Source organism: Pinus tabuliformis, chromosome 4_1, assembly GCF_031772625.1.
Source record: "Pinus tabuliformis cultivar Carrire ecotype Pingquan chromosome 4_1, CPIR1, whole genome shotgun sequence".
Classification (NCBI taxonomy): Eukaryota; Viridiplantae; Streptophyta; class Pinopsida; order Pinales; family Pinaceae; genus Pinus; species Pinus tabuliformis.
In genome coordinates, this window is record NC_142303.1 from 954,498,873 (window position 1) to 954,522,025 (window position 23,153).

General features: G+C 39.4%; 1 protein-coding gene across 1 annotated transcript in view; it reads right to left on the reverse strand.

Annotated features, from left to right (window-relative positions):
- The window catches only part of LOC149179315 (protein DETOXIFICATION 16-like), a 272,397-nt gene that overhangs the window by 17,449 nt on the left and 231,795 nt on the right, over positions 1-23,153 (reverse strand). Inside the window, exons 7-8 of the mRNA XM_089422421.1 lie at positions 8,899-8,985; positions 8,636-8,686 (exon numbers count right to left, since the gene is read on the reverse strand). Of these exons, the coding sequence (XP_089278547.1) occupies positions 8,636-8,686; positions 8,899-8,985 (138 nt within the window). The remainder of the gene's footprint in view (positions 1-8,635; positions 8,687-8,898; positions 8,986-23,153) is intronic.

A 23,153-nucleotide genomic window follows, 5' to 3' on the forward strand; every position in this document is an offset into this window, starting at 1 on the left:
CTTTTCTTCCACCCTTAGGTCCAGCCTTTCTTTTTTATTTAGTCTCGAAATTATTTCTTTTCTTAGCATGAGAAGAAAAGGCAGCAGGAGGACCTTTAGGCATGGGCATTTCTTGCTCTTCTATCCTTGTTTCTTCTTGAATGCATCTTGCCATTAATTCCTCGAAACTAGGAATTACATTATTGTTGAGAAGAGTAGTCCTAAACATGTACCATTCGGATGGTAATCCTCCAAGATTCGTGAGTGCCATTTCCCTATCAGTAATAATCTCCCCAATAGATAGGATATCATTCTTAATCTCGGTGATTCTTAGAAGTATGCTTGCATACTCTCATCTTTGCCCTTCTTAATTTCCTTCAGCTTATTTCTAAGAAACAAGACTTGATTTGCATCATTAACTTTAAATAAACTCACCAGTCTATCGTAGATTTCCTTGGAGATGTCCAGGTCGGGATGTAGGCCACCAAGCGCTTGTCAATAGAGTCCCGGATGATCTTCTTTGGCTTGACTTCGCCGGTTTTCCATTTGTTCCTAGTAGCAGCGGGAGCATTTGATGGAGGCTCAACAATATTTCCTCTCACATGGTCCAACACTCCTTGATCTTCTAAGGTTAGATCGAGAGACATCTTCCATCCGTGATAGTCAGCTTTCTCACAGAGCTTGTCTTCGGCGGGGAAGAGTGTTGAGGACCCCATATTTCTCTTAGGATAGCCTTGCCAATCTTCTCTTCGGTGATTGCTCTTGCTCTTGCTCGGGCTTTGTCTTCACCTCAGCTCTGATACCATGTTAATTTATGGTATGTTCTATGCTTAGAGCAGTTTACTTCTTTTTCTTATTATTATCCATAGATTAGCAATCACATGTACATTAAGTAAAGTGCATATAGAACATTAAACAATCGATAGAAAACAAGCCAAGACAAGAGACACAAGATGTGGCGGCTAGCCAGGGACAAACCTCAATGTGGGGAAACCCTTTGATCAAATCTTCCTTTATCTTCAATAATTCAGCAGAGAGAAATAGTACATAAATCTAATTTACATCAGCAGCAGCAAACCCTAGATCAACCAAACTAGGGCAGACAATATCTTGCAAACCGACCGTCGAATCGGCTTGATTCCTTCACCAAAAATGAGGCCTTCAGAGGAGATCCAAATTCACCTAGCGCAATTCTGAGAGAGAATCTGATGGTCAACGCTGGTCAAACTTCTGATCTGCAGTTGCAACCCTAAATTTTGCATCTTCCTTCCACACATGTGAGAGAAGAGTCTCTTTCTATGCAGTAGGAGAAGAGCCTCTTTTCTGTGTAGGAGAGAGAGAGAGATGTGATGAGATGAGTGAGTGCAAATGAGGAAAAGTCCTCCTGTATTTATACACAAATGTTGATGATTGAATAGATGCGACTGTTGGGCTTCTGAGCCTACATGAGTTGTTGGTCGGCTTGATAATTATTCCATAATCAAAATAAATTCATATCTCCATAAATACTTATCAGAATCAGATGATATTTAGATCAATCCTACACCTCTCGACAAGAGGAATCTAATAAAAATATTATCAGCGATGAATAAGATGACCCACATGGAGTTTGGCCCTAGTTGCCAATTTTAACATGGAGCTCATGATTTCTAAAGCAGGGACTCGACCATGATTGCCACATCTTGATATTAGAGAAATATTGGATAGGTACCTGAAATATATGGAGACATTCCCCCAGGTCGTCCACAAGATAGAGGGTTTGAGCACACGATTGAGTTGGAGGGTGTGCACGCAATTATCACTACACTATACAAGAACCCTAAGGCCTACAAGGATGAGATTTAGCAGGCCATACAAGATTCATTGCCTTCATGACACATCAGGCCCAATTATATTCCCTTCGCTTCATATGTAGTTTGGTGAAGAAAAAGGACATGACCCTCCATATGTGTATCGATAACAAATCCATGAACAAAAAGACCCTAAAGAACATGTACCTGATTTCGTGCATTGTCGAGATGATGGATGAACTCATTGGAGATAAGTACTTCACTAAGATAGATTTGTGCTACGGGTACCATCAAATTTGGGTGAGATAGTAGGATATCCCAAAGATTATGTTCAGGTGTCACTATGGGAATTTCAAGTTTTTGGTGATGCCCTTCGGGCTAACCACACTTCGGCTACCTTCCAATCTTACATGAACTACGTGTTCTACAAGCAATTGCTTAGATATGTGTTGGTCTTCTTTGACGACATCCTAATTTATAGTAAGACATGGGAGGAGTATTTGCAACACTTGGAGGAGGTGATATCCATCTTAGAGGAGCAACAGTTGTATGCCAAGGTGTCTAAGTGTGATTTTCAACTAATAGAGATGTTGTATCTTGGCCATGTCATTGGAGAGGATGGGGTGTGAGTTCACCAAAAGAAGATCAGAGCAATCTTGGATTGGCCTACACCCAAGAATGTGACAAAGTTGCGGGGATTCCTGGGCATATGTACTTATTATAGGAGGTTCATGAGGGGATTTTCCCAGCTGGCAGTACCCCTCACATATTTAACAAAGAAGGGGGCATTTGTGTGGATAGATGTGGCACAGGGGGCTTTTGAGTGCCTCAAGAAGGTAATGCGCAGTTGCCCAGTGTTGGCTTTATCTGATTTCTCACAACCCTTTTTCTTGGAGTGTGATGCATCTAGAGAGGGCATTAGGGAAATTCTGATTCAAGCGGGACACATGATTGCTTTCGAGAGTTGGAAGCTACAAGTGCATGAGAGACTGTATTCTATATATGACAAGGAGATGTTGGTCATCATGCATGCACTAGCCAAGTTCCAACAATACTTGGTGGGCAATAGGTTTAAGGTAAAGACTGACCACAATAGTTTTTTATTCTTCTTGGAGCAAAAACAACTGCAGGAGAGGCAACATAAGTGGGTCAGTAAGATCTAGGCATATGATTTGGACATAGAGTATGTCAACGTAAAGCAAAATGTGGTGGTGGATGCATTATCTAGTAGGCCTGCAACACTCTCACATGAGCATTTCTTAATACTGGAGAGCGCAGTTGTTGGTTGAGTACTCCAAGGATCGACATGCATGTGAGATCCTAGATGGATAACATGGGATGACCGATACAGGGTGATGAACGAGGTGATTTACCACAAAGACAGTATTTATTTTGTATTGGGTTCCCAATTGTGGGAGAAGATTATGCAGGTTGCACATGACTCACCGTTGGTGGGGCATTAGGGGTTCCTCAAGACATACAGGGCCATCAGAGAGTGTTTCACTTGCAGAGGCCTCAAGGAGGATGTTTTGAGGCATGTTCGGGAATGTAACACTTGCTAGAGTAACAAGGGTGAGTAGACACACTCAACTGGCCTACTGCAACCTCTCCCTATTTCTGAGAGGAAATGAGAGACCATCTCTATGGACTTCATCACAAGGTTTCCAACAGTACAAGGACGAGATTGCATTTATGTGGTGGTTGAAAGGTTGACCAAATTCACCCACTTCTTTGTCATTCTAACTTAGTATTAGACCTCTCAGGTAATCGAGTTATTCTTCTGGGAGGTTTTCAGGCTACACGGTCTCCCTAAAACCATTGTTAGTGACAAGGACAATCAATTCACGGGAGGCTTTTGGTAGGATTTGTTTTGTCTTGTGGGGACTAAGCTCACACCTAGCACTAGCTATCATCCACAAACATATGGCTAGACTGAGATAGTGATTAAGTGGCTAGAGGGATACTTACACAACTACGTGACAGCGCAACAACGTGCATGGGTGAAGCGACTACATCTTAGAGAGTATTGCCATAACACCACCTACCACATGTCTATAGGTATGTCACATTTTCGTGCTTTTTATGGTTATGAGGCACTAACCTTCGTTGATATGGTGTCTGGAGATAGGATATCACTAGGGGCCAAGGATTAGATATAGGAGAGATAGTATATCTTTAGATCTCTCAAGGATAACTTGCAGACGGCCCAAAAGCAACAGAAGCTATATGCAGACAAGGGCAGGTTTGAGAGGCACTTTGAGGTTGGTGAACTATTCTTTTTGAGATTCCAATCATACAGGCAGTCCAAACATAAGCAAAAGGGCACAGAGAAACTCAAGCCATGTTTTTATGGGCCTTACAAGATGACCAGGTGAGTTAGGGAGGTAGCGTATGAGCTGGAGCTCCCACTAGGGAGCAAGGTACACAACATATTCCATGTCTCTTGCCTGAAAAAGGCTTTGGGACAACAGGTTACAACAACTACAGAGTTGCCACCTATGGATGATGAGGGGCATTTGATCCTGAGGCCATCTTGGAGACAAGAGAGAGGAAGCTCCGGAGTAGGGTCATTAAGGAGTTTTTGGTTCAGTGGAAGGATTTACTAGAGGAGGATGCCACATGGTAGGTAGAATAAATAGTACAACACCTAGCATTATAGTTGCTTGAGGACATGCAACATTTGGGAAGGGAGGATTGTAACATTCCCTCTAATTGAAATTTTGCTAAGTGGATTCTAAATTTTGCAATTTTGATGATGGACATTTTTTGGACACAAACTTAGGAAAAGTGGGTGAGAGACATAAAATTATTTTTTGTGAGGGAGGCTCCAAACATTAGAAAGGAAGAAATTATATGGATGGTGGAATGTGGGGACCACCGCAAAGGAGAAGTTCGAACTCCCTTGAGGAATTCGATTTGGAGGGAAGAGAGAGAGAAAGGGAGGTCAAATGGGAGGGCCCACAAGGAGAGAGAAGGAAACAAGGATAAATAGGAGAGGAGAGCTTCATTTTGGGACTTTTTCCATTTTCAAATTTGAACTCTAGTTTCCCTGAGCTGCTCAACCAAGTCAACTCTTGCTGCCTAGCATAAGAGATATCTGGGCGGGAATCTCACCTCTTTCTCTAGTGGACTTCGAGTGCCACCTTAGGAGAATCCAATCTCACCTTTGCATAGTTGTTCCAAGGACAATTATAGGTGTATTCACCCATTCCTGTGAGTAGACTAGGCGTCGAAGAGGAACTCACACTTCTTGGGAGAGGAAACTATAGTGCCTGCGAATTTTTGAATATTTCATGAGTTCTTTGCCTTTAAATTTGCTAGAGGTTTTTGGTGAATTACAGCGCTGAGTGTGGGGGAAAACTTCAGTCTGATTTTGGTGCTTCCTAGGTCTACGCAAACTTTCTCTGGCAGGAATTGCGCAGGGGTTTTGGAGTGGGAGTTTGTGAGGAGGAAGGGTTGGAAAGTTTTGGGTTTTGGGATTTTGAGAAGCGCATTGCAGGGAATTTTTGCAAGGATTCTATTGGTAATTTGGAGAGCATTTTACAACCATTTCCCAACAATGCATTTAGGAGGACAGACTAGGCAAACACACTAATTTGTGGGTTTTCCAGAGAGCTTCTTTGGAGCCAAACCCTTTTTGGGCCTTGTTGGCCTTGATGAGGAAGTACATTAGCTGAAGTTTTAGAATTTTCTGAGCACATTGGAGGGCCAAATTCCCATTTCCATTCCAACAATAACAACATCAAACAACTGGGTCAACGCAAAAATTGGAAAGGAGCACCTACAACACTTGGGCATCATTGTTATCACCCAGGTTTTGCCTTGCTTGTTGTAGCAAGACCAGATTCCTCTATTCTCAACTATGTGTACTCCATTTTTCTCAAATTAATAAAAATGGTTGTGTTGGATGCAATTTTCTAGCATAATTTGACATTTTGTTCGTGTTAGACTTTTTTATTGCATGTTCATATTTTAGCTTTTGTATCACTTAATATTTCCACTAGGAATATTACATAAGTTTGGTCTTCAAAATGACATTTATTTGATAAAAATAATAATTTTGTAATTTGTCCCATTTGGACATTTGAAAGAAAAAGAAAATTTGATTTTTATAAATGATATTTGTCCTCCAAGTTGCCAAATCGGCCTTATTGGAATTCAAGTTGGCTCACCCTTGAAGAGGCACATTTTTATCCATGCTCCTCCATTTGCATGTATCTTGTGTATCTTCTATCGTAAACTGTGATCTTTGCGACAGATGAAATTCAGATCTTTGTAATCTCTATGGTAGACGAAATTTGGAGCATCTTTGTGATCTATGTGACAGATGAAATTGGGATCCTTGTTATATTTGTGACAGGCGAAACTGAAAGATCTTTGTGATATATGTGGTAGAAGAAATTTTGACCATCTATGTGATCTCTTTGGCAGGAAAAATTCGAATCTTTGTGATTTATAGGGAAGACAAAATCTGGATCTCGATGGCATTATCTTGATGATGTTACTAAGATAATCTTATGACATTCCGACCATATTGTGAAGTTTTTTTGTTATGTTATACAAGCTAACTGTGGAGTCTCTCTGAGATGGCATATGAGCTTCTGTAATATATCTTTTGATGGTATAATGTGTCTCCGCAATGACCTACGAAGGACTCTGTGATCAAACCTATGGACAGTCCTTGATGGACTCTATGAAGGAAAATGTTGCTTGATGGAGGGTTGGCTTGGCACTTGAGATTCTGGTTGCCTTGACTTGGATTTTTCTATGCCTCTATAAGGAAAGGATTGATGGGTTTTCTCCCTTGGTGGGGTTTTGCCCTGACATCTAGCCTAATTGTTTGTGTCTCTTGTCTATTGTTTCTAATGTTCTATATTTAATGATAATTGCTTGATGAAGATGATTATCTAACTAAAGAAGATTTGTGATAATGCTCACAAGTAATTATCATGTTATTGAATTCTCTTTTTCACTAGAATTCCAACAAAATGTCGCATATCCATATTAAGCATCAAAATGCTTACTACTTCATACATTTCAGTAGCTACAATTAAAAAAATCATAAGAATTAACCAAATTATAACTTTATTTAAAATAAACATTATTATTATTATTATTATTAAAGATAAAAATAATTAAAATATAAGTTAAACATATATACATTTAAAAAAACATGTACCAAGATTCTTAACCATAGAGATTCACCCCATTTAATCATGGAGATTCGTAATCTGTAAATAGGCTTTGTTAAAATACCATGGACCAATATCACGGCTTATCAATACGACAAACCCCAAAAACCATTACTTATTTTATATAACACTTGTTCATATGACATTTTTTCTAATTAATGAATATAATTAAAATTGCAAAAAAAAACACAATAATTTTGAAAATAAATCTCAACCTTTGATTTATGTATCCTATTAAGAATATTTTAGAATATTCTATGAAGATTAAATCTCTACTATCCATCTAATAATTATTGATAATTACCCTAATTTTTAAAAACCCTATTCCTAAATAAACATACCTACCTACTAACAAATTTATGATAATTATTATTATAATAAATTTGATTCTAATTTAAATATTAAAATTATTTTTATCCCAAACTAGAAAGGTAAATTTACAAAATTGAGATTTGGTATATATTAAACATTTAATGATTATAGATATAGAGATATGTTTAAGCTCCAAGGCATTAGTCTTTATGCTAACAGTGTGTCGTTGTAACGGTGTCATAGGAAAATTTCAGTTTCCATGCACTGTCATATCAAGTGATTGTGTGCGTGCATTATAACTTTTCGATGTGAATTTCACTGTCCCCAAACTTGTCGTGCCAATGGTTAAGAATCTAAGATCACTTCCAGCAAACATTTATGTTTTCACTGGAGAAACTCATGTTGTGCTGAAAACTTTCTATTTCTATCGAAGAAATCCACGATATTACATTGTGCTCTGTTTCGGTTGAGAAAACTAAAATAGCAGTAAGCATTATTTATAAGGACTCTGAATAGCAAGGGTAGAGAGAGGTATATGTGGGTGTGAGGAGGGAATCAAATAATTCTTCTCCACATCCATCCACAAAAGAACTTTCTACTCATATTTGCAATGATGCGATACTCCAAAAATTCTCTTCATTTAGCAAAATTATTTTGCTTTCATGCACCCTGATGCATATAAAACACGATGAGGAAATATCCCATGTAATATCCGGTTGAATAAAAAACACTCACAAATGCCTTTTAACCTGCAGATGTGAAGCAGCTGCGGCACACTTTTAAGGTATTTGAAAGCAGCCAACATTTTCCCTTGTATGTTACAAGAGTTTGAACATTGACTCCAACAATCCAGGCCTAAAATTTTATTGCTCGTCCTGAAGGTGTCAGAGCACAAGATGTTAGACATTACATATTTTGAAGCACCCATTTCTTTAATTCATAATAGTCAGTTTTATATAGTTTCCACTGGGTTCGTTCTCTTCTATTACAGAAACCCATAAGGAAAAAATTGATAAAGAGAAAAACATATTTCTGAAATTCTTGTGTTGGACAATTCTAAGGCCTCGACAGAGACAGGGAGCTTAAAACAATATACTTAGTTTACATCGTTGTAACATTCAACTTCCTTCAGAAGTACGAGGAAAGGTGTGTATGCCATATTGTTTTAAATGGTTTGATTTTCTCATCATGGTCAATAAGGTATTCATCTCAGACTATATGCCCATTCTTAATGCAAGTAGTTCAGAGTTCCCATTTTCTTAGCCTAGTAGTACCTGGTTACTTAGCCCTTAAACCTAGGAAGGAAAATGAATTCAAATGCAAAAAATGCTACCTAAAAGTCACATACCTCTATTAAATTACCAGTAACGTTGGCGATGCTGATGCATAAACTCTTTCTCTGGCCTTTTTTGCCTGGTCACAACACGAGCGTCTTAAATATTAATTGTCACAGGCCAGATAAACTCGATGTACAGAAAATTTGTGTTCATTTTTAATATTCTACTTTAATCACGTCTCTTATCGTTCCTGAAAGCTATATTTTCCAGCTGTTTATGTATGCGTTTATCATATACATCCTGAATTTAGGTCAAATTTTGGAGGGGAAGAAAATTGAAGCAATTTACCTGCTCTTCCCAATTCGTACAAAACGTTATTATAAACAGTATAATTGTTTGTACGGATAGTCCACAAACAAGTCCAAGCCAAAGTCCCTGAAACATCAAACGAAATCGGCCATCAGACGTAGCACATACCAAAAAACAAGACATTTCCTGTATTTGATTAAGTTGGCATTCTCGCTGCAGCCCATTGAGAGACGTGCTTTTGCTACTCTCACTGGGAATCAATGAAACTGTTAAACCAACACTTTATTTTTCAAAGATGATTGCTTAGTAGTATCTGTTATCAAGTTGAGAAATTCCAGATAACAAATTGCTGTAGAAACTGTTTTACAATTGGAATTCTGAAATTCAGCTGCCTCAAATATGTCCAAGAGTGCGAAAATGCCAGATGATGAGAAATAATTTGTTGTTGGAGAAATTGAAAAAATATGATTGACAAATAATGCGAAGCTGGAATTATTTTCATCTGTGCAGCAATTATAATCAAGTATTGAGACATAACGTGGAGTTATGCTTTCCGTTAGTGGATAGTTAGGAAAGGTATATTCATAGCTTTCAATTTTTAATACTTATTTCAAATAAACAGTCAAATGAACAGATCCACGTTAGTATATTTAGGTGTGAGCGAGTCATTGATCAAAAATGGATCTACATAAGTATCATACGTATATACTGATGTTCTAGCTCGTTGAGGGTTAGGATCTAGAGTTATTCTTAGAAATGGTATTGATTTTGTCATATTTATTGTAACGAACAAAGTTCGTATACGCAGCAGACTATTTCAGAAGATCTGAAATATATAAACATCCATGATAGGACAATAATATATTATAGAAGAATATTTGAATACAATTGAGATGATTGAGTTACAAATGAGGGTCTGCTTTATATACCTACGCAGGTACCCTTTCATGAATGGTCATGTCCTTGGGAACATGCCTATTTACTAACTAATTACTATTTAATTAACTATTCCTTATTATTATTATATTTATATTTTATTCATAACATTGTCTTCCTCTTCAAAAAGATTTGTCCTCAAAGCTTATTGTTGACAAGGCATATCATCTGTTTCTTTTTCTTTTAATTTTTTCGCATCTTTCGGAACTCTTCAAATTCTTGGAGTTGTCATCTTCGTCGATACAAAATGATAGGATCTTTTAATAGATAAACAAAATTGTCGCGCTGAGAATGGATCTGACCATCTTAAATCAATCTTATGTGGAATCTCGCGGTTACTGAAAACTTGAGATGAATTTTTATCACAAGATTGAATTATGGTGACATCGACGTTCTTGAGAACATAAGTCGCTTGCTTTTGGTTGAGATATATGCTTTTATAATTTGGATGGCAATAAAGAGTTCTTATGATGTGATCTCTCAATTTGTTTGTGGTAATTTCATGGTTTAATGAAGGAATCCGGTTTCTTTCATGTACAGCATTCATTTGACAAAGTGTGAAATCTTCACTTGAAATTTCTATTGCTTGAACTACAACTTCTGAGTACATCTTTGCTTCAACTAGTTTATCGTCTTCTTGCGCTGTGATATTCACTGGATCAGTGTTTGTTTCCTTATTTTCAACTTGAATTGTTACGAATGGGGATTTCAATACTTCTTCTTGAGTACGTTATTCTAACTTGTCTTTTAGTGATTTTTTGTCACTTTTAAGCTTCTTTATTTGTGTAAGAAGGTTTTGATTATGATTCCTTATGTTGATTTGGGGTAGCATCGGATGTGCTCAAGCCATGAAAATTGGTGGAAAGGCTAAAGCACATGAGATCTCCAATACTCAGAAATGGTTTGGGCAGATTCTAAACAGTTTGAGAGATATTAAAATAATTAATATTTTTAATGGAGTCCCTAAATCTAAACTTCAGGAAAATAGAATATTAATGTGAATTAATATAAAACTCTATTAGAAGGGTCCAAAAGTCATGGATCAAGACAGAGTTAATCTTAGCCGTTGATTAGGGACTTAATCTCGACCGTTGAATTGTCAACGACAAAAGTATAAGAGGAGGCTTGAGAGTCACTTGGAGAACACACCGAGTTGATCAAGAATTCGATTTTCTGGAGCAGGGCTTGCTGAGGAAATCGAAGGAGTGATCAAAGTTGCAGCTGAGGGGCAGTGAATAAAAAAGCAGAGAGGTAGAGAGGGTATCGGGAGCATCAATGCAGAAGCGGGGAGAGAGGGACGCAGAGCCAGCTAGAGGACACGCCGATCCAGTTAGTGCCCATGTAGAGGCAGCCACGAGCTGCGCAGTGCCAGAGAGAGCCAGCGTGGGTGACGCAGTGCCTCCAGAGGCTGACGCAGGGCAAGTTGGGGTGACTTTGGGTTGACGCAGTGCCTAGAGGCAGACACTGGAGATTTCGTGGGGCAGATTGGAGCTGAGACCTGTGGGATTGTTCATCTGGGGTTTTAGCCGGAATATCTGTCTCCGACTGAGAGGTACTATTGCCGAGATCATTCTCTGTTGGATGAGCAGGTTTGGCACCCAGATTGTATTATGAAAATGCTTACTAATAAAATCCTCAGCTGCACCGGTTTTCCTGCATTGGGTTTTTCTGGGGACATTAGTCTAAAAACAATGGTGTCACTTGTGTGCTTGTTTTTCCTTCAATTGATGATCTATAATGTGTTGAGCATGTATTTGTATTTATTTTCAGTATTTACATGGTAAATAACTTGTTAATTAAACATAACAAGTAGGCAGAAATAAATCAGAAAGTACATGAAAGATTTCTAACAGTTAGACTTAGAAATTCCAACATGGTATCAGAGCATGTTTGCAGATCACAGGAGAACTGAGGGCATCAACCGAGCAAAGCAGCAGCAACAGAAACAGTTGTCCCAAGTGACAGATTTTGTTCCCAGCGAAGATGCAGCAAGGGAGGGGTGACGCAGTGCCTGCATCAAGAAGTTTGAGCCGAGAGGAGGATCAACATAGGGGCAGAAGGGAGCAGACCTGACCTACGTAGTGCCCGGTCATCTTTTTCAGTCAGGGAGGATTGACGCCCGTGGCAAGGAGGTGCGGATTTTGCTGGTTTCTGGATTGCGCAGAGCCTAGAAGCTCTAATCTTCAGTTTGTTGAGGCATAGGAGGCTGTGGGTAAGTTGTAGAGTGAAGCTGGTGGGGTACTGTGGTCAGAACGGTACCTAACAGGGCAAGACCAAGGAGGAGGGAGTTGTTGCCGAGGATTTCTAGCCAAGAAATCCGAATCAGTGGTGCAGCTGCACTAACGATTGGAGTGGGGGCATCTCGACATTCGCAGAGGGGTTTCCAGGAGGGAAATCGAGGCTCAGAGGGAGTCACACCGAGAACTTCCAGAAGGGAAGTAGAGGAGCAGCGAAATGGCAGTGAACGGTGTAAGAGACCAGGACAAATTGGACGGAGCCTCAAACTTCATAGTCTGGAAGGCCAGAATCTTCTCCGTTCTAGACAGGAATCGTCTCAAGCACTTCGCCTTGAAGACGATAGCGATCCCAATTGACCCGATTGAAAACGACAAGTACGAGGAGGCAATGGCGAGGGCCAAGAGCATCATCCTTGACAGGGTCAAGGACCATGTAGTACAACATATTGCCGAAAGGGAAATAGAAAATGTGATGTGGGAGGCCCTGACGAAATTGTATCAGCATAATTCTATGCAGAGGAAGATGCTACTAGAAAATCAATTGCGGTCATACCAGATGCAGAAGGGAGAACAGATCGACACCTTCCTCGGTCGATTGAAGGAGATCCAGGATCAGCTGACTTCCATAGGGGCCACGCCGGATCAAGAATTGATGGTGAGGACAACCCTGAACGCAGTCTCAGAAGACTGGGAGGTGTTTGTCCAGAGCATACTGGGCAGGTCGACCCTTCCAGATTGGGAGGAACTGTGGGCGGCTCTTCGCCAAGAAGAGATCAGAACGCTGACCAAGGCAGGAAGCAACGGCAAGGGGTTCAGAATCAAGAAGGAGGAAGAGGAGGATGTTGCCCTAGCATCTCAGGGAAAGCAGGAGAAACGGAAGAAGAAGGACCTCTCCAAGGTCAAATGCTTCCACTGTGGGGAACTGGGTCACTATGCGAGCCAGTGTCCGAGGAAGAAGAGCAAGGGAGAGGCTTCCGAGACCAAGGTTGCGCCAGCAAAGGCGGAGAAGGAAGTGGAGACAGATGATGGTTGTGCCATGAGTGCTCACATGCCACTTGAGAGGAAGTGGGGAGACATCGAGCTGTAGTCAGATGGACTACAGGCAATGAGGGGTAGGATCCTCGAGGTACCCAGCCTCTTGGATTATACCTTGCTACGGGAGCCCCGAAGAGGAGTAGCAGTACTGGCGGATGTCAGTAGAGATGGATGCAAATGGAGTGACAGAGGGAGCTACAGTGCAGGATTCCCAGGACAGCGTGAGGCAGCAGTGCGAGATGCATGGAGTTGTTGCAGCAACGCAGAGGTCAGAGAAGGGGCACTTGTCAGCAACAGAGGGAGTTTCAGCATCGAGGGTGTCTCTAGCCTGACAAAGATGTCAGAGTTGGGAGATCAGTTACTTACTTCTCAGTAATTGAGTTGCAGTGCAGCAGTTAGCAGTGGCAATGCTATGGGCAGCACGATGCAGCATGATGAGAGGGGTTGCCGTACGGATGCAGCAGTGGCAGGGCCATGGGTAGCAGAACATAATGCAGCAGTACAAAGGATGTTGGGAAGCAGGCCTAGCATCAACACCAGGACCGATGTTGGATGATCAGGGTGATGCTTAGTGAAGAGTATTACTAGAGCACAGTCCTCGCTAAGAGGGAGTGTTGATTTGGGGTAGCATCGGATGTGCTCTAGCCACGAAAATTGGTGGAAAGGCTAAAGCACATGAGATCTCCAATACCTAGAAATGGTTTGGGCAGATTTTAAACAGTTTGGGAGATATTAAAATAATTAATATTTTTAATGGAGTCCCTAAGTCTAAACTTAGGGAAAATAAAATATTAATGTGAATTAATATAAAACTCTATTAGAAGGGTCCAAAAGTCATGGATCAAGCCAGAGTTAATCTTAGCCGTTGATTAGGGACTTCATCTTGGTCGTTGAATTGTCAACGAGAAAAGTATAAAAGGAGGCTTGAGGGTCACTAGGAGAACACACCGAGTTGATCAAGAATTCGATTTTCTGGGGCAGGGCTTGCTGAGGAAATCGAAGGAGTGATCAGAGTTGCAGTTGAGGGGCAGTGAATACAGAAGAAGAGAGGCAGAGAGGGTACCGTGAGCATCAACGCAAAAGCGGGGAGAGAGGGACGCAGAGCTAGCTAAAGGCCACGTAGAGCCAGTCAAGGCCCATGCAGAGGCAGCCAGGAGCTGTGCAGTGCCAGAGAGAGCCAGCGTGGGTGACGCAAAGACTCTAGAGGCTGACGCAATGCCTCCAAAGGCTGACGCTAGGCAAGTTGGGGTGACGCTGGGCCAGAGAGGCTAACACAATCCCTAGAGGCAGACGCTGGAGATTTCGTGGGGTAGATTGGAGCTGAGAGCTATGGGATTGTTCATCTGGGGTTTTAGCCAGAATATTTGTCTCCGACTGAGAGGTACTACTGCCGAGATCATTCTCTGTTGGGTGAGTCGGTTTGGCACCCAGATTGTATTCTGAAACTGCTTAATAATGAAACCCTCAGATAGCTGCACCAGTTTTCCTGTGTTGGGTTTTTCAGGGACATGAGTCCAAAAACAACGGTGTCACTTGTGTGCTTGTTTTTCCTTCAGTTGATGATCTATAATGTGTTAAGCATGTACTTGTATTGATTTTCAGTATTTACATGGTAAATAACTTGTTAATTAAAAAGAACAAGTAGGCAGAAATAAATCAGAAAGTACATGAAGGATTTCTAACAGTTAGACTTAGAAATTCCAACACCTTAGACATCAAAGTTCTTCGTTTTCTGAATTGTTGACTTTAGCCTTAATATCCTTCTCTTCATCTTTTAAACTTTTGATTTGTTCTAAAATATTTTTATTATGGTTCTTTAAATGTAAATTTTCCTCTTCTTGTTTGGATAGGTGCTTATTGAGTTCCTTTTTTGTGACCTTAGTCTTCTTGACTTGTGCAATTAATTTTTCATTGTGGTCCTTGAGGCGAGAAATTTCTTTGTCATTTTCCATTATTTTTTTGTAATGCATATCCGCAAGATCTTCATATTCCTGTTGTAATGTTTTCTTGTTTTGTCGAAGTTTGTTTATTTTGTCTTTTTCTTGATCTTCCAACTGCACTTTCTCAGTACACTGGATTACATCGTTTTGTAAGAGTGATGATGGGCGTTCCACTTGCAATTTGGATTCCATTTTCTTTGTTTCCTTATTAAAATTTGTATGTTGTTGCTTAAATATTGCCATTAATTGTTTTATATCTCTTGCGATTGATTGTTTTTGTGCATCACTTAGAGATTTGACTAAGATAAAAGTTTTGTAACATTTTCTGCAAATCACATTTTGATTTCTGAAAGACTCTTGACAATTAGAATATCCTTCTGAACAAAAGGGACATTTTGAAAAGAAACCATTGTTCTTTGTGGAAACCATCTTTTTACTACTCTTTTTTTTTTCTTTAAATATTTACTCCCTTTTGTCGTCATCGATAATTTTATCAAATGATACTTTGACCAAAGGGTTTATAGTTTCATAAGAGAAATCTATTTTTTTCCAAATGTAGTAAGTCTTTTTATTGAACAATCCCTTGAATTCTATTTATATTTTCTAAAATATAATAAAGTAGTTTTATGATATTTGTTGTTTGGAATAACTTTACCTACAACACTTCAATGTCAAGGTGACTTTACTAACCTTGAGGAAGGTGCGATATTTGACCAACCTTAATATTTGACCCAGCTTCAAAATTTCATTAATTTTATACCCACCTTTTTTTTACTTCAAAGGGTTGCTACTTTTTTTCTCACAAATATTTCCCTTTTTACTTAATTGTCAAATTAATTAAATTATATATATATATATAATTTTTTATATGGGTTTAGAGGAGTCGTGTCAATCTCCTCCTTGGTCAAATGTCTTCTAAATAGTTTTATGTCTATTCAACCAACCTTTTGGCCAGTTCATTGTGAAATTTTATCTATTACAACTACTGGAAATTATTCTTCTATCCCAAAAATTAATCATGCAGTTTATTTTCTACGAAAAATAACAAATAAAATCACAGCTATAATTTTCACCATAAAAATGTTGCGGAAAAATAAAATATTGAAAAATGAGAAATTCTAGCACACACAATAATTTTGACATAGTTATTTTTGGACAAATGTCCCCGGAAAAACCTAGTGTGGGAAAACCAATGCAGCAGTGAGGGTTTTTATTATTAATATTCAACAACAAATCTGAGTACAATCTGGATGTCGAAAACTGGCAATCCACAGCAAGAAAATTTGGCAAAGATATACCCTAAGGAACCTCGACACTCGCATTGTCTGCACTTGTGTTGCCTGCACTCACGTTCCTGCAGTCGCGCATCCCTGCACTCACGCGTTCCTGCACTCGCGCGTTCCTGCACTCGCGCGTTCCTGCACTCATGCTTTCCTACACTTAGGTGTTCTTGCACTCGCACATTACTGCACTCATGTTCCTGCACTCGCATTCCTACACTAGAAATAACTCAGCCTCTTGCTACTGCCTCTCCGGATCTGGAAATCTTCCTCTTGATCACTGTCCCTGCCCCTCACTAACACTGCGTCCCTCTCTGGCTCGAACTCTACAGTTGCTAGCTCGATCTGCACAAGGAACTATTGCGCGAATGTACTCTCCAAGTGTCCATCAACTTCTTCTTATAATCCTTTGTTGGGACTCCAACAACTAAGATTAAATCTTAATCGATGGCTAGGATTAACTAGAAGTCGATCCATGTGAGTTTATAGAACATTCAGACCTTGAATTAATTAATTTTGATTAAATAACCATATTCCCTATGTTTAGACTTATGAAATATTTAAAAACTGGCTAATAATCTAATTAAGTCATTTCTAGGTGGAATTTCCAGAAACAATTTCTAGGTTTTGGAGATCTCATGTATTCTAGCCTCTTCACAAAATTTTGTGGTTAGAACACATCCTATGCTACAAAAACTAACACTCCCTCTTAGCGAGGAATGTGTTCTAGTGCTCTACTGTACAGCCTATGACAGCACACTGTCTCTACATCATCTCCTGTCATGTTGCTGATGTCCGGCCATACTGGCCACCAACCACTACGCAACTTTGATATAAATTGCATATGTGTTGCTATTGACCCTGTTGAACTATTGCCAACACTGCATCTACACTGCAACTCCCTCTCATATGTTGCGGCTGCAACTGCAACAACCGCAACTGAGAAGCATCCAAAATAGCCTGTCCCTGCTACTGAAACGGGTTCTCCACCACACCCATATGTTCTCTAAAATAAATGAATTTAGCTCTCCCTAAAGCTTTCGTGAGTATATCCGCAACCTGCTCTTCTGTAGGAACATATTGTAGTTGGACTACTCGTTATGCACAATCTTTCATGAAGTAACACCGAATATCAATGTGCTTTAACCTGTCATAGAGGGTGAGCCACTCATTCTATTTTTCTATGTGGATGATCTCTTTTTGACAATAGCTGTCAATCCTACCATACCATGCCCTAGGAGCATGCTTGAGTCCGTATAGAGCTTTCTTCAATCTACACACATGAGTGTGCCTCTCATGAGTCTCAAAGCCCTCTGGATGTTCTATTTACACTTTTTCCTCCATCACCCCGTTCAAGAATGTTGTCTTGACGTCCATTTGGTGAATCTGCCATCCCATCTGAGCTACTAGAGATATAACTGACCGGATAGAAGTGTATTTGGCAACTGGGGCGAAGGTCTCCTCATAATCTATCCCTTCTTTTTGTGCATACCCCTTTTCCACGAACCTAGCCTTGTATTTCTCCACGCTGCCATCTGTAGCATACTTGATCTTGTAGATCCATCGAGAACCTACAACTGACCTATCCTCGAGTCTCAGCACCATCTTCCAAATATCATTTGTCATGATAGAGCTATACTCTTCTACCATGGCATCTACCCATACTTATGTTGTGCGACCTCCTGAAAGCTAGAAGGTTCTGCAAACTGAGCCACCAATGCTTGGTACCTATCAGGGTGTCTATGCTATCTTTTTCTCATCCTAGGAGTTCCAATGAAATCCTTTGCATATCTCAATGTCTGACGAACCTCTCTGTTGGCTCAACCACTAGTTGTGGGAGGTTCTGTCAGCTCCTCGTCATCATGTCTTTGTTGCTCCATCTGCTGAGAACTCCCCGGATTGCCTGTACTTGAGGAAATACTGGTACTGGTCATAGTATTTGATCCTTGTGATTGTCCTCTTGCCTGTCCCATTGGCTGCCCCTGCTGTTGGACTTGTTGACCACTACGTGTCAACGACTCATAGCCGTACACCCCCTTTTTTCGCAAAAGGGATAGTGCCTGATCTACGTATCTGTGCCGTTCAACTATCATCATCAGCCTAAGGATCATCTTATAATGTAAACTGAGTTTGCGTGTGTATAATGTAAATAATCTCAGCAGATCCGTGTTGTGTATGTAATCACCTAGGTAAACCTAGTTTTCTGGTAACGATCTACATTCCGGGAGGTTTTTTGTCTCACCGATCCATTCTCGGATGGTCGACAAAGTTTTCCTTCAGCCTTACCCCAAAGCCGGAATGGATTTCGTCACTGGAATCTTAGGGGAGTCCTAGTGTTCTAGATCAAGTCTTTGTAAAAGTAATTTGGGAATAATCCTAACTATTTGGTTAGGTTATTTTATTGCAAATTGCTTGATCTGCTAGATTATATTTGTGTCGCAGAATTGGGTAGTCTGTGAGGGTCTTTTGCAAATTGGTTTTCCCCCTTGAGATGTAAAAAATGTAAAAATCATGATGTAAAGTGTCTTGAGGGCTAGAAAAATAATTTATCCCCTCATAGGTCCTAGGTAACTTTAAATTTTCCAGAGGTAAAATTTGTGGATCCTTTAAAAAATTAAATCTTAACAAGTCCAGGGACTAAGGTTAATTGATTATTTTGCTAAATTTTATGCCTTGTGTCCCTGGGGTTAAGTCAAAGTCAAAATTTTGAGGAAACAAATGCAAAATTTTAATTTTTGAATTTATTAAAATGCATTTAATTGAAAAATTCGAACTCTACTCAATATTTAAAATTTCGACGGATGAGATTAAAAGAAATTTTGATCCTCATCAACGGTTGAGATCACTTTGACAAGGATCACTCGAACTAGCCGTTGGAAGATTTATCTTTGAATAGGAGGTCATTTGTCAGTCAGTGTCATTCGATCTTTTGATCGTGTACTAAGTGAAAAGCTCTCTCTTGTAATCTTTTTATGAGCAATAAAGAAAGACTTTGGGGTTAAATTTCTGCGGGTGTTACTCTTCATGGAAATGCTGTAAGATGTATTATTTTCGTGCGTAATTTCTTTTTTGCCATTAACAATAGCTTTTGAAGAGCGAATTGAGTACAGGTATCTTGCTCAGTCGCTGGGGTTTGAATGATAATTTAAGTTTTGAATATAATAGCAGGTATCTCTATTAGATCTGAATTTTATTATTGTTCTCTCACTCTATGTTGACGGCTGAATTGAGTTTTGCAGGAAAATCCTTGATTATTAGATCATCGAGCATTCGGGGAAGTTCTCGGCTGAACCAACCAACTCCTGATCCGTGTTTTCTAAAGAGCCCAATTTGAGTTTGAGCCCGGGCTTATCAAAAGATATTTTTATGGGTGATGCATGAAGAGTTTCGAGCTTAGTACCTCCTCTAAAATTCAAAAAATTAAAATTTTTTTTTGTGCTAAATCGTTAGATCTGGCTGTTGAGAGCCTCAGATCATCAGATCTAGGAGCGGAGTCGGACTCACACTCCCTAGATCTGATAGATCTGCGATTTGTGTACATAGATCTGTAATTAATTTTAGTTTTCTGATTTTGGTTTTCAGGGTTTCAGTGTTTTTTAGGTCATTGTGTATATCGTTTGGGTGTTTTTTGTTGTATTGCAGCTACAGATCTGAAACTGAAAGTTGTGCAGAGTCTAGATCTAGGCCTTGGAGGGTAAGATCTGGAGTTCTGGTTTTCATCAACATCATTTTTTGCAGGGAATTTATTTATTTTTAGATCTGGAAAATTTTGTGAGGGTTTCATCACGCAAATCTTAAGCAAGTTGATTCAAATTTTTAAAGATTTCTGGAAAATTCTTAAAGAAGTTCTGGTGGATTTAAGGGGTTGTTGAGCTACCATTTGTCCGATTTCTGCCTGGTTTTGGGGTTTCATTGTGCAAATTCGAAATTTTTTTTACCCTTTCCCCTGTCTGCGTACTCTCTTGGATGTTTGCTACCAGCTCTTAGCCTTATCCAATCCATCCACGCATTTCCATACCTCTGTCTGCCGCTCCTCAAAAAGAAAAAGAACCCTCGTTGTCTGCTTTGCAGCTACCCAACGCCCCTTCGTCGTTCTCCTTCCCTCCACGCAGCTTCATCCTCAAACGCTGCACCCAATCAAACTCGAGAACCCTCGCTGCCTATCCTCGTTGTATGCTAGCTTGCATTTTCCTTCCTCTTTGCCATCCATCCGCTGCCATACTGCGTCCTCAATATAGCTCCTGCGATCATCCAATACACTCTAGTGCTACCTGCTATCCCACACCGTTGCTCTTTGCCATATCTACATTATTCCTCATCCGACTCCCCACGTGAACAGTCCATAAACCACGCTCCTCAGACCTGCGTGTTGCCCTTACGCTATTCCTCTAACTCCCTCCACTCCGCAAACCTGTCCATGCTTTTGTTGTTCCATCCACCGTTCCGCAGCAATCCCTTGCTGCCTCATCCATGCAATCATCATCTCCTTCCTCCCGCAGTCCACCTTCATACACTGCCTCTCCACGCCATCCCTCCTACGCTGCCACAGCTACCCATCTCGCTGCTCCTTCCTCCATATCTACGCTGCTAAATCCTTTGCCCATGCTCCTCGACCTTCAAGTTCCAGCTCCCACATGCATCTCTACTCCTCTATTCTGCCCATTCCCTCTCATTTTTTCTGCAACTCGAACCCTCCATTGTCTCAACCTAAAGCCTTGGCCTCTTCTCGTTGCTTCGATCTACCCTCGGCCTTCGTTTCCCGTGGCTCTCGTGAGCTGTTCTCCATTGCTGCACCTGCACACAATACATAACAACCCTTTCGACTTATTCATATACGTTTAGCTTAGTTAGCCTTTCTTTTTATTTTTTATTTGCTTTCATTAGTATATTATAGTTAGGGTTAATGTTCATTTGAATTGCAATTTTGACTTGCCTTAGTTAGATTCATTTCTCTATTTCGATTTTCTATTTTCACTTTTATTTAATTTTTATTTTAAATTCTTCTTTTATTTGACTTTTATTCATTAAAATAAAAATAAACAAAAATTTGATTTTGTTTTATTTTGATTTCATTTGATTTCAGTTTTATTTATTTTTATTTTTATTAAAAAAAATCTAAAAAAACCCTATAAAAACATTAAAAATTCCAAAAAATTAAAAATTCTAAAAAAATCCTAAACATTAAAATTTTTTCTAAAAATCCTAAACATTAAAAAAAAAATTAAATCTAAAAAATAAAAAAATAAAAAAAACTTTAAATCATAAATCTAAATTTGGTGACTAAAGATTTAAAATAAAATTCAAGGGTTTTTTCACTTAAACTCTAGAATTTTTAATGTGGCCTATGGCCCATTAAAAAATTTGGTTTTTTAACCCTTCGATTAAATTAAATTCCTAAGGAATAATTAAAAAATTTTAACCTAAAGTTCCTTAGTGTCATTTGGTCATTAAATACAATTTTTACGATTTTCCTATGGTCAAAAGTGTGATAAACATTTTTAATCATATTTGGTTGTTGAAGAAAATTGATTAAATCTAGATTTGGGCAGTGAGCGAAAATAATTTTAAATCTAGAATTTCTTGCATATGGATTATTTATGATCATCGCTTTTCATCGTTCTGAATAACTTGTTTTATTGATGGTTAATTCAAATATTGAAGGCACCGGTCTATAATTGTTTCTATCTTGTGGTCGTGTCTTGTTTACATTGGTGTTTAATCTATCAGTCTGATTTAATCATTTAGATTCATCAAGTTGTTCATCATTAAAATCTCCTAGAGCCCATGATCCACAGGCATTCTCATCCATTTACCTTAGGGACTACCCCCCTGAGTTGCCTAGGAGAGAGTCTAAACGGAGTAAGGATTAAGAGTGACAACCCTTACTCTGAGCGTTGTCGCGCTGCCTAGACACTTTGTGCGACAACATTTTTGGTACCGTTGCCAGGGATCATTTTATTCTCGGTGCTTCAACGACATTTCCTCATTGTTTTTAAACATCTCATCTTTTCCGCCATTCATTAGCCTGTCAAGCGGCACGGCATTTCCTGGCGTCATTTGATCTTTTCATCGCCCTATCTTTCATCATCTCGTTAATCGTTTCATCTGCACTTTTAGCACTTGGACATCTCGGTTTGTTTCTTGTTTGGGTGGCGACTCCATTTCTTTTCATTTATTTTTCTCAGACAAGAAGCCCTCCCTTATATCCGGTTGTTTGTTGCCTTTTGGATCCTAGAGTTAGATTCATGTTCAAGTGGCGACTCTACTTCTTTCATTTCTAGAATAATTTCTACTCGAAGCTCGCTTCTTGTGGATCTCTTGATTTTCTTGAGCAGAGGTCTCTCTCTATCATCCATTTGGTCCCTCATTATTCATCATGGATTATTTGTTTACCCCGTTTCATTTTACTGATGTTCTCCATGATATTTCGGAAGTGGCCATTCATAAATTGTCTTTGTTCTCGAGTGGTGATTCAGTCGCTATTAGAAAGCATCTATGCAGGTTTTCTCGTATAATGCTCATATATTGTAGTTCTCCCCAGTATGATCATGAAGATGTCAAAATGCGTCTATTTGCCTTTTCTTTAGAGGGTGATGCTTTGAATTGGTTTAATAATTGTCCTAAAGATTCTTTCACTTCTTTACAAGACATCGTTCATGCTTTTAAAGATAGATATGGTTATCAAGATAGCTCGCCTTGTACCCCTAAAATTATGCAACAGAATGAAAGTGATCTTGTGAAGGGTCCAGCTGTCAATGAAATATTTCAAGACAATTCTCCATATCAGAATGTGCCATCCACCTGTACCGTTGCAGATCAAATCCATGATAGTGGAAAAGCAGGAACAAGTTATCAAATCAGTGTCG